General features: G+C 36.6%; 1 protein-coding gene across 1 annotated transcript; it reads left to right on the plus strand.

Moving 5' to 3' along the window:
- The first annotated feature begins 733 nt into the window (after positions 1-733).
- Positions 734-11,732, plus strand: LOC121408392 (WAS/WASL-interacting protein family member 3-like). Its single transcript, XM_041599857.1, has 8 exons — positions 734-817; positions 4,454-4,630; positions 6,229-6,333; positions 7,040-7,163; positions 8,002-8,405; positions 9,276-9,364; positions 10,637-10,723; positions 11,488-11,732. The coding sequence occupies exons 2-8, from the start codon at positions 4,514-4,516 to the stop codon at positions 11,681-11,683; spliced, it is 1,122 nt and encodes a 373-aa protein (XP_041455791.1). The 5' UTR covers positions 734-817; positions 4,454-4,513; the 3' UTR covers positions 11,684-11,732.
- The last annotated feature ends 553 nt before the right edge of the window (positions 11,733-12,285 follow it).

Genomic DNA, 12,285 nt, shown 5'->3' on the forward strand with positions numbered 1-12,285 from the left:
ATTTCTGATTTTTTTTTTGTAATTTGTGACTGCGTTAGAATTGGTTGTGCTTGATTTCGATCCGAATCAGCTCTGAATTGTAACTCCCCTTAGTCTAGCGGGACTGATCCTCGCTGAATTGAATTTCCGTGGGTATCCCATATAATCTCTTTTTTTATATAGAGACATGTGTACGTGCATGGTTTATTTCATTTTTTCTTACTTATTATCAGTATTTTTTTTAACTATTTCATTTTTAATCATTACAATTTTGCGATTCCAAGACAAGATTATTAAATAAGTACCATGGTAAATAAGTTTGAAATTTGTGTAATGAATGTGCAATATTGTATTATGTAATTTTATTTTATCATTTTTTATCCATTTAACTCCATTTTTAACTGCACATATGTAATTTTAATTTGTAAAATAAAAATTTTTAATTAACATGTAAAATTCAGTCTGTGACTGCCAATCATGTTTTTTGCAATAAACCTGAATTGAATTGAATAAATAATTATGTAATAATGTTGATTTATTTTAGTTAAACCTAAGAAAGCCCAAGCTCATGGCGCCCAGAACTGAGGGCTTCCGAAGAAAGATAAAATCACTTTCATTGGGCTATATGAGCCAGATGCAATGCTATGTCAATAAAGCTCCCAGTTAACAAAATCAACCGACTTGCGAATTTTTTTAATTTTTTGCCTTAATTACTATTAATTTTGCTATAATCCTCCTATCTGATTAACCCAAACCAAAAGTGACGGCGCCCTCTAGCTCTACGCATTATACGAGAAAAAGCGGTTATTTTAAAATATTGGCATTCACCAAAAAATAGGTGAGTTACATGAATGTTCTTAAACTTGTGAGTAAAGGGAATTTTATATGTATGTTATGATATATGTACAATTCGACGATATGTTGCTGGGTTTTTGTTGTGTTGTATGTTCCGGAAATACCTCGCTTTTCCAGCTCGTCGAAAGGACACTGCCTCTCCAGGACAGCTCAGTCCCATACATTCTAAATCGCGTAGGCCTACCCACACTCAGTTTGTCAAGTACATTGTGCAACATGCTAAGATATGCATTCAAAGTAGGAATGCAACACATACCTTCATTGAGTGTTCATTGGCATGATTGGTGTGCTCTTCTAGCCACCTGGTCTATTCAATTTCTTCATCCTGCTATGTAAGGCAAGTTTAAGTAACATCTTGCTTTGAAATCTGCCTATCATCATCATGATTGAAAGAAATGAAATTGAATTTGAAAGGTCATTTGACCAAAATTGCCCATGAAGTAACTACGAACTGGTCTATTAAAACACAGAAAAAGTTGTGCAATCCGCAATGGAGAAAATACTATTAACAGAAAAAATGCTAAAAATTACAACTATCATAAACGTTGGTCATATTTAAAATTGATCACTTGATTTTATGAATATAATTATAAATATAAGGTTTAAGAATATACAATATATATGTTCAACATTTCAAAGTTAAGGAGTAGAGACTACCGTGATTCTTTGAACATGACATAGGAGCCGAAAGGGGCCTACCCTACGATTTAAAATGCGCCTCTTCGTATGGACTTTTCATAATATTTTGTGATGGATTCGTATATAGGCCTAATCTGTATCTTAAACTTTTATTAGCTATTTTGATACTGCAGATTTTTGTTTTGTTTCTCTGTTTCACATCTCAAGTTATCCCAAATCCAAGAATTAATTTTTATTGATTAAAGTTAATCTCATCAAAAAATAATCATAATGAAAATTAAATAAAAATAAATAAATGATTTAGATGTTTAACATTTTAGTTTTGTATCTTTTTTTTTTTGTTTTTTGCTTAACGTTATAAACATGTATTTTTTCCTTACAAAATTTCTTTTAAAGAAGTCTTTCATGTTGTTCAATTATCTATAATGAGAAAGCATGAGGGGTCAGAGAGATAGTGCCGCCCATTTCGATAGTTCAAGTTTATTTTTTTAATGGAAAAGGGGTAGGGATAGGACGGAGGGAGAATAAACGAAGACATATTTTAAAAAATATTTGGGCCTACATTACCCCCGGAGAAGTTAAAATGACATCCGTTTTTGGTCGTCTAGTCGACGTGAAATTGATGACAACTAGCCCCCATATATAAAAAATAACTTGGCGCCATCCCATATAAAATGCATCATCAACCCCCTAAAAAAATGTGATATGTCAGTGTGGCTTGCCGTAAACGCATTTTCTCTCAATGCCGACGGTGGCGGGCGGTGTGTGCAAAGAAGATCATGCCTACGTAACGTGGGACATGTCTAGAGGTGTCTTTCTAAGGACCATTCTTCGTATCGCCCAAATCGGCTTTGTGAAACAGTTGAGCGATATCTCGTTCTTACGTAGAATGGTTCTACGAAAGACCATTTCATGCAACAGGCCCCAGTGCTTTACATGTACATCTATATTGGATAAATCTACTGGAAACAGTTGTTTCTGCAGCCAAGTTTCCAGGTCACTCTTTTATGTTGTTTTCCTATCTACAGGCCTACAGGGTATTAACTTTCTCACTCTATGTCTCACTTTTATTCTCAATCTGTGTCCCACTTCTTTTTCTTCACTTTCCTTACTTTCCATTCTTTTTTATTTTGTTCTTATTTCCTCCTCCCAATTCTTCATTCTTTCCTTTCATTGTCGCTTTTCTTTTGATTTCCTTATAATTTTCTTTCTCTTAGCTATTTCTTTCTTTTTCTCACCCTTCTTTCTTTTTTTTCCTTTTTTATTTCTCTTGTTCCTTCCTTCATTCTTTCTCTCTTTCCTTCTTCCATTCTGTTTCTTTCTTTTTCTCACCTTCTTTCCCTTTTCTCTTTTTATTTCCTTCATTTTTCTTTCTCTTGATCATTCTTTTTTCCTTTCTTTTTCCTTTTTCATTTAAAAGAAATTATTTTCTTATTATTTTTTCTTTCACTGACCTCCCTTTTCCCCTTTTTCCACCTTTCCCTTTTCTTACTATCCTCTCCTTTTTTCTTCTATTTCATTCTTTTATCTTTCTCTCGATCCTTCATTCTTTTTTCCTATCTTTTTTCTTTGTCATTTTTCTTTCTGATTTTTCCCTTTTTTTCGTACTTGGTTCTTTAGTTCTTTCTTTCTCTCTTTCCTTCCTTTTCTTTACTTCTTTCTTAATATCCTTCTTTATTTCTTTTCCTTTTTCTTCCTACATTCCCTTTCTTTTTTTTATATCTCTCGTGCTCCATCATTGGATGCCAGCATTATTTCGCTTTTAAAAGTCCTTCAAAATTTTTACTTTTCTGGACTGTAGATTTGCTTTGACAGAGTTCCAAGTACAACAGAAGTCACTGGACCTGGATTACATTTCTTCTTTCAGATGTTTTTTTTAGAAGTTTTAACTGTTTAAGTTCATGCTTTGTCATTGTAAAACATTTAAGCCTAAGTAATTATCAATCTTGGAAATGTGAATTGTATAGGTCTATTTGTCAACCATCTTATGCAATCTGGTTGCAATAAAGATTGGAATATTTAAATTGAAATTTCCTCTCTCTTTCTTTCTTTCTTTCTTTCTTTCCTTCCTTCCTTCCTTCCTTAATGGTATCTAAAACCGTAAGACTTTGCTGTGAAGTAAGCAGTAAAAATTTGTTTTAACAATTTTTTTTTAGATGTAGTTAGGTGGACTATTTTTTTCTGGTAGTCATTTTTCAACTATTCAAAAATTTACTTGCCTGGTGGAGAAATACTTAAGAAAGGTTATGTAGCATCTTCAACAATATTCAACAATTTGTATACCTTATGTCATTCTACAGTAGCAAAAAGAAGCTGCTGAAAACTTCTTATCTAAAAAAAGAGAGACAATGGAGTAAATTAGAGAGTAAAATGACAAACGTATTTATATGTTTGTCATTTTGCCTCCGACGAAGATTCTGCTAGGATCGAAAGCTTAGGCCCCTTTTGACTCTCTCATTCTACAGTAGAAAAAAATTCCTCTCAGAGTTTCCACAAGTGATAAGTTTTTTCCCTTAACGATATAATTCAGTAGGCCTACATCATGCTTTTTTTAAAGATGTTTATAGTGCTGTTTCACCCAGGTGTCCTAATACAGAATCCTTGTCCAAACGAGACAATTCAAAGAACTTTACAAGCAATTACATGTACATGTATATGGCAGCACAACTAAAGCCACGGTAATAATGGCAGCGCTTTGTATCCTCAGGCAAAAAGTGCTTTATAAATCTAGCTATTAGTATTACATGTAGTATTATCATGTTTATTGTTTGAAAGTAATATATAAACAATATAAAGCCACAAACCATCACAATCATTTTACCATGAGATTTTGTATTAAGAAGACTCAGAGCAAGATATGATGTTATCTGCTCAGATCTCTGGACATCGGACCTCCCCCCCCCCATCCTACTGCTAATTCTAGATTTGATACTGTGTGAATGGTTTCAGGAAGGAAATGCCTCTTTTTTTCTCTTACCAGAATTCAAGAAGAATCTAGCTCATTACTATCTGTGGCCATCAACTTGGACACCAGGACGACATGGAGACGTTTGGTGAATATGACCCTGCAACGCCTCTCAGTCAGAGATACTGCAGCAGGATAAGCTCACAGGAGTATGAACTCCAGGGATCAACAGAAACATATGCTGCCTTACAGGTAGACATGAGATTTATTCTCCTAAATATATATCACGTTACCTGTATCATCTGTATGGATATGGTATACAATGTATGGATATAAGCCGTCAAATGCAACTTAGTTAACTAAAGCTTGAATTGTATTACAGTACATGTACATGTAGAACAAATTTTTATTCAAACAAGCATGACAAATTCATCAAAATCAGGTATGATTTATTAATTATTATTTTTTTATTTAGAATTTCACAAAATAGTACAGTGGCATGGATGCTATGGAAATTGAGAGAGACAATGATTTGGTTTGCTGCTGTTTGGTTCTTGGCCATCCACTCCAATGCCCAAATCATCTTAGATGTACACAATTTGTTCTATGTACTAACAGTTTGTCCAGGTATCCATAATCTATTGATCATGTTGTCCACTCACAGTCCAATAAACATTATGCCAGTGACCATTTCTGCTAATTAATACCATAGAGTACTGAAGTGTGATGTCGTCAATTATCCCTTTTTCCATTTCAGCATTTTTGATACCATATTTTGGTAGAGCATGATGAAAAACCCCCACTCCCCAAATTCGGTGGGAATCGGGGCCCCAATATATGACCTCATGAATACATAATTAGCCCCATTGAAGTCAATGTATTATTGGCCTGGTTAGAACCGGGCCAATAATACATTGACTTCAATGTCATGATTGTCATCACTTCGGTAGACACCTGCTTTACTACCATCATACTATTTCATTTATGATCTATTATTTAGATCAATAACCATTGGTCTAGTGACGATTTGGGTCAATCGGTTATTTCTTAGTTTTAAGCAATTGCCTTCTGATAAATAAAACCCATTTTTTTTTCTAATAACAAAATGGTCCAATTACCACTTGGTATATGTGGTCAAATCATCTAGGTCCTATTGCCATTTAGGATAATGATCATTTGTTCTACACTGCAATCCTGTAACTTTCATTTATTTAGGGTGCTTTCAATGTTGATTTTTTAAATATAACTGTTATACCATGCTGTTATACCATGTTGTTATTGGACAAAATTGCAAATTGACTGATTGCTTATTGGACCAATTGAACATTAGAATTAGATGAAAATGAGACTAAATGATTAATTAACCAAATGGGATTTGACGTAATGAATATTTGACACAGTGATTATTATGACCATATGGGTCTTAATCGGACTGGTTATTGGATCAAACATTCAGGGATGATGTGGATGATACTGTAGACCAAGAGGTTTTTGGACCAAATGATTATAGACAAAATGGGCAATGGACAACCTGATTTGGACCATTTGGTCACCAGCTGGACAAATCGTTGACTAAATCTTCATACACCAAACAGTGTTAGGATGTAGGATTTTGGGCATTTATTGGGATTGGTTCAAGCCAACTATTTGTTGGGGTGGACATAGTCCTGGGGCATTTAGAGTCTTTTCAGTGGGGAAGGGACATTTCGCCCCTCCCCTCCTACTTCGGTTAAGAAATATGAGATAAGTTTTGGAAGAAAACTTGAGAAATTAATACAATGTCATTACACTGACACGTCATGTTCTTAGTTGTGTATATTTTCTTCTTCTCACTCTGTTTCTATCCTCAGAATTTGCTGGAGTACATGGATAGCAATTCAGATGTTTTCACAAGAATTTTGGCTAAGAAAAAGCAGGAAGAATTAGAGAGTGCGGGAATATTTTCTTTCTTGAAGGTAATAGATTTCTTTATAAAGGCTGCTTATTTTCCAGAAATTGTGTACATTATATGGGGAAAACCAGAGTCATACTTATATTTGTAAATGAAAGTGAGATTTATAAACAAGATTGTTATTGAAGTAAAAAAGAAATCAATGAAACAAAATTTTGTACTAAAGATGACTAAAAACATTTCCCCTAGCAAGTTTGACTCTGAACAAAAGTCTACATGTACATAAAAGGACGTGACAACTTATACCTTGGTCACATTTGTTCTACGGTGGCGTATGGTGAGTCGAAAACAGCCATTTTAACATTTGTTTGTACCAGCTACATATAGGTGGTTTTATTAAAAATGAATAAAATGGCTGTTTTCGACTCGCCGTACGGCCGCCGTAGAGCAAATGTGACCATGGCATTACAGAGTTACCCCTACTGTACCACATGACGAAATTCACTCACTAAGTTAAAAATTTAAAACTTCCATAGTTCAGATTATCTTTTTTTTGAAACAGCAATGTTATTTCACATTCCTGGTCCAATTTGTTAGGTACAAAGATTTGATTCCCCTTTTCATTGCATAATAGGAATTATTTCTCTAGGTAGATTTCAGTTTTAAAATATTATTTTTGTTGTTTTTGTAAGAATACATGTATATCAAAGCCATTATTTTCATTGATTTTTCCAAAGTTCTTTTCTCTGTATTTCTCTCCCTCTCCATAGTGCAAATTATTAGAAAAGGTGAAAGGACCAAATTTCATGATGGCAGACATCACAGAAAATGAAAGCAGTGAGAAACGAGAACAAATGCAGAAAGAGATGTGCGAGGTTTTTAACTATGTACAAGGTTTGTATCCATGATTAATATAACAATGAATATTGCCTAAATAGGGATGCAAGTATTCTAACAATAATATTACCAACATGCATATAACTGCCAAATGCATCCCTATGCGCTCAGTTGGATATTGTTATTACCCTGGTATTAGCCCCGCAGCCTTTTACAGCACAGTGGCATTTCAAGGAATAAATTCCTGCCAGGTACCAATTTACCTCACCTGGGTTGAGTGCAGCAAAATGTGGATGAAATTCTTGCCAAAGGAAATTACGCCATGGCTGGGATTCGAACCCACGACCCTGTGTTCAAAGTCAGAGGACTAATCTCCTGGGCCAGAATGCTCCACATATATCATTCTATGGACATACATGACTTTTGAAACCCTCCCATTTGTGTTAAGTCACCCAAATATAAAGATAACGGTGATAACTCTAAAAGTATGTGCCCTATCTTGTGCCAAAGTATACATTTTCTGAAAGAAAATCTCCTTAGGATTTAAAAGAAATTATGTCAAAATAGATGTAGAGTTAAGCATCTAAATCTAATAAGAGAATATATATTTTACTTTTGAAATACTTGTTCGAGACATTCATTTCAGCAATGTAAGCATTGCTTTACTTTGTTTGATAGTTATTTATTCAGGACAATAAATTACAATAACATGGTTTTACAGCTGGTGGGGATTGAATACCAGGGGATGAAATATTGTGTAGCCAAGACGAAGGGATTTTTTTTCTGCTCAAGTTCTGATACATACTTTTAGGATTGAAATCTTTGCCGTAATTTGCTCTATTCATAGTTTGTAATCTGGTCATGCAAGAAAGATTTCTCTTTTCTTCTGTATTAGAAACAAAGTCCAGCCCAGTCACAAAGCGTTTTTCAAAGCGCCTTGCTGCTAAGAGAAGCAACCGCAACCCCTCAGGGAAGACAGCACCTAAGAGGCCCAAGGGACCTGCCCCTCCACCACCTCCGTACCCCCCTCCAGGATCTAACAGACCCAAGGAAGGTCCTGAGGGGCAGAGTTCAACCCCCAGTGGTTCCGTTCTTGGTATCGTGCCGTCACCTAGGAAGCCACTCCGTCACGATTCACCGTTGGATGGAAACAAACCCAAGAAGCCTGTGAGGGTTGCAGCGGATGTTGCACCGGTATGTCCGCCTGCAGCCCCACCTCCTCCCCCACCCCCTCTACCAGGAACCACCCCTAAGAGTGCGATGAAGAAACCCCTTCAAGAGAGGACAAACACTGTCTATGTAAGTCTGCCATTAAATATATTTGCCTATGGTCATCATTTATGAGTATTGGCACCACAGACATGTTTATACCCCAGCCATTGTTTTAAGTCATTACGGATTATTTCAGAATCGATGTACAATTGGGTAAGCCAGTGGGTGGACGGGTGTGCAGCGGTCGGTCATGAGACATGGCACCCACATTGGTCTCGGAGTGAAAAAGAGCAATATGTATTTTTACTAATTCTTTACAATTTCCTTGCCATGGTAGTAGCACATTATTACAATAAATCAAGGGAAAATCCCATGGAGCAAACTACTGCCTCAATTTTTGCCCAATACTCAAGGTAAATTTGGGGTGAATACATGTAAAATACATTTATTGAATGTGTCAGAAAATGTGCTGCCATGATAAAGTTGTATTTTGAAAACTCAACAGTTTGATGGCTCAACTTCCAATTTAGCTGATGTATGCATATTGGAAGGACAATGATCTGATTAGATTTGGGGGCAAAGGTCACAGAGATCATTATTTAAAATTGTTACTTTGCTCATATATGCAAATGCGACTTGAGGATAAGCTTATTAGAATTGGGATCAAATGTCAAAGGTGATTGTTTGAAAATATTAAGAAGTAAAGTGTGTAATCTACTAACTTGATCTGGCAATGGCAGTTGAGAATCCGTCTAGTCATAGTGTAATTTTTATGTTGGGGTTTGTCCTGTGTGTTAGTGGACGTACTCTACTTAATAGTATGTATACAATATTCTCACCGCTGAATTAAAGCACAAAAATCACAGTAAATATAGCAGAGGTAAAGAAAAATTGTATCCATTCTTAATTTAAATCAGAAGATTAATCATTCAATTTTTGTCATACTGTTGAATCTAGATCACCACCCCGACTGGTCGGACGCAGAGTCCAGCCAAGAAAGCCCTTCTGAAATCTGAACCAAGATTGAAGCAGCTCCAGAAGACTGGGTATGTTGTGAAACATGATTTCTGTAAAGATTATCAAAGCAAAGTATAGCGAACATAACTTCAGGGGAATGCGGGAAACCTCCCCCCCCCTCCCCCGTGCAATTTCATAATGGCCTGGGATATGTTAGGCTGCAGGCACAGACCCTGATTGAAACTTTGATCAACAAGTGTGTCTCCAAGCAAAGACTAGCATGTACAAACTTTGCTGTTTCAATTCAGGGAGGTTGGAATGTGCACTACACCAATTCCTAATGCTAGACTGGATTGTCAAAGAGGAGTAGAAATGCGGTGCAGCATGTAAATTAAAACAAACACCAGTTGATCTCCTCAGCAAGTGACCGCCCAAACGACCAGCTAGTCGGAGGTTTGTTCAGAGAGGGAATGTCGGGGTTACAATGATTGACAGGGCATAATCTATGCCCAAACCTCAAAGATGAAGCAGACCCTGAGCAAGAGGGCCTTCAAGACATGAGTAGGCTGCACATTCAGACCCTTACCTCTAGTGAAGGGTGTGTACAACAGACTAGGGTTATGCAGAGCTGCCAAGTGGTACTGATTTTCCGTATTTAGTACTGAAAATAGAGAAGAATACTGATGGTTTCATGCAAAATACTGATTTCTAAAGTTTCAGTTTATGTGTTGTCCTATGGTATTCCTCTGAAAATACTAATTTCCTCACCAAAATACTGATTTTCAGCCTTGAAAGTACTGAAATGTTCTTGTTCAGGTTGGCAGCTCTGGTTATGTGGGGTTAAGATGTTCCATCAAATTCATCCAGTCCTATGGAACTACTGTACCTGACCCTGAGAGTTTACAAATGAAATACCTGAAGGTTGTTAGTTGATACAGGGATCAATGCATTAGAGTGAAGCAGACTTGGACAGCATTTACCATTGGTAAACAAAATGTACATGTATAAGATTGTCATAGTATCACTTTTTCATAATACTATAGTATAGATCTATAGTATGAAACTCTGATTTAGTGTAATTTGAACATATATTTTAATAGTGTTGTTCTAGAATGAAAATGTTTTCAGTTCTAAAGCTTGGTTAGAAATTCAGAATTGTTCCTGCACTTAAGGATCAACTTCTGTATTACAATGAAATGGATCCATCGAGCCATTCCTGGGTGAGTACACTATAAAGACTGGAGCAAGAATGTCACAACAGTCATTTGAATATCATATTGGTGAATTCACTTTTTGTAGTATGATCAAATGCTATAGCTGTTATCAGTGTATGTTTTTATTTTTGTTGTTCCTCTCTCTAGGTCGACGACCTCACTGAATTCAATATCTAGTATTCATGATGAGCTGGTTGGATTTGATAAGGGAAAACTCAAATCTGTCAAGGCCAGGTAATTAGATCAACAGTTAACCATGCGTTAGTTAAATCAATGTTATATATGCTTACATGCACCATCCATGTTCTTGCGTGCCTAAGACATTAATATTTTGTGTACGGAAGTTTATCCTGTATTGAACACTTTCTAAATTCAGTCATATCAAATACAATATTTTCTGGATAAAAAACTTCCATGGTAAATGCTCTGATACCTACAGAAAATAAAGGAATAAATTGTTCGCTGAGATTATTGTCCTGTGGGCGATATCAGCTATGATTGCACCCCACTTCACCTGTGTAACATTTTGGAAATGGTACCTTTTGTGTTCACTCATTATGTGTAACCACTGGTAGGTCATGTAACTAGGTCAATAATTTTGCTATAATCCAGGGGACTGTTTCATGAAAGTTGTCAGCACTGACAAGTTGTCTTCCTCCGACGGTTACCATAGTAACAGTCAGAGGCCAGTGCCTTTCAGCCAATCAAAAACGAGGATTTCACTGAAATTGTCAGCACTGACAATTTAGTCAGTGCAGACAACTTTCATGAAACACTCACCAGGAATCTTGATTGTTCAAAGTTTTTAATTGTTTACCCTAGCAAAAAATCGAATGGCAAAAAGGTTATTCATCCCAGGCCTAAACAGGTGACTGGTAAAACATACTTCATTGTAGGTTGTTACGCTTGTGTTATTGGGGTATTTGGAGAGGGTTTTTCTTGCAACCAGGCAGTGACTGACATCAGTTCTTCTCTTCTTGCCCTCTCGATCTGTCAAGGTCACCAGGACGTATCCCAAAGAACAAGGCCCCTGCCAAGCCATCCAGGACGGGCAAGATGGGAGACATCACTATTGACTCCTTCAACCAGAAGATCCTCGAGAAATTCAAGAACGCCCACAGTCCAAGCCGTTATGGAAGTCCCAACAGTCTGTCTAGCAGCGGGTTTGGGAGTCCATCCGATTTCACTCCATGATGGGCAGCAGCTCACTGGAGGTGTTTCACAAAGCGATGTTCATCAGTGCGTTTCATAAGCAGACCTTATAACTGAGAGATTTCATTAGCTACCCTTTTGTAGTATTGGGAACCTTTTTGCCAGAAATATTGCAGCTTGGTTACAGCTTGTCCCTATATCACAGAAGGTATATATAGAGCAGTTAAGCAGGGAAAACAATGACTAGTACATGGCGAGGTGGGAGCAGATTTGCCCCTAAAATGACCCCAAAAGCCTTTAAAAAGGGAGACCTTGACATTCCCATAGGGTCCAAGTTAAATTGTAGTATAATGTAGCAGATTTTGCCTGGTGAGCTCAATATTAGTCCCCAAAACTTTTTTTAAATAAATCATTTTACTCCTTGCTGTTATGGTAATGCACGCATGTAAAGTACTATCCCCCCTCTCCCCTTGCCCGTTTAAACCTCAGAATACTGCAATTTCATGTTCAAGGTTGACCTCCCTGGAAATCTATTCAGAGTGCTCACTGGCAGGCTAAGTCAAGATTTTGCTCTTGTCGAGTTTAATCGGAGATAAATGCTGTGCTGTAGACTCAATTGATCCCTTGTAGATATTGCCTATTGG

This window comes from Lytechinus variegatus, chromosome 2 (assembly GCF_018143015.1).
Source record: "Lytechinus variegatus isolate NC3 chromosome 2, Lvar_3.0, whole genome shotgun sequence".
Taxonomy (NCBI): domain Eukaryota; kingdom Metazoa; phylum Echinodermata; class Echinoidea; order Temnopleuroida; family Toxopneustidae; genus Lytechinus; species Lytechinus variegatus.

What these genes read in the sequence shown, in the direction of transcription:
- LOC121408392 (XM_041599857.1), top strand. Translation starts at nt 4,514, where the DNA reads ATGGAGACGTTTGGTGAATATGACCCTGCAACGCCTCTCAGTCAGAGA. An exon ending in AGAGGACAAACACTGTCTAT is followed by an intron (nt 8,406 to 9,275) that starts GTAAGTCTGCCA and finishes TGTTGAATCTAG; the next exon opens with ATCACCACCCCGACTGGTCG. An exon ending in AAGCAGCTCCAGAAGACTGG is followed by an intron (nt 9,365 to 10,636) that starts GTATGTTGTGAA and finishes TCCTCTCTCTAG; the next exon opens with GTCGACGACCTCACTGAATT.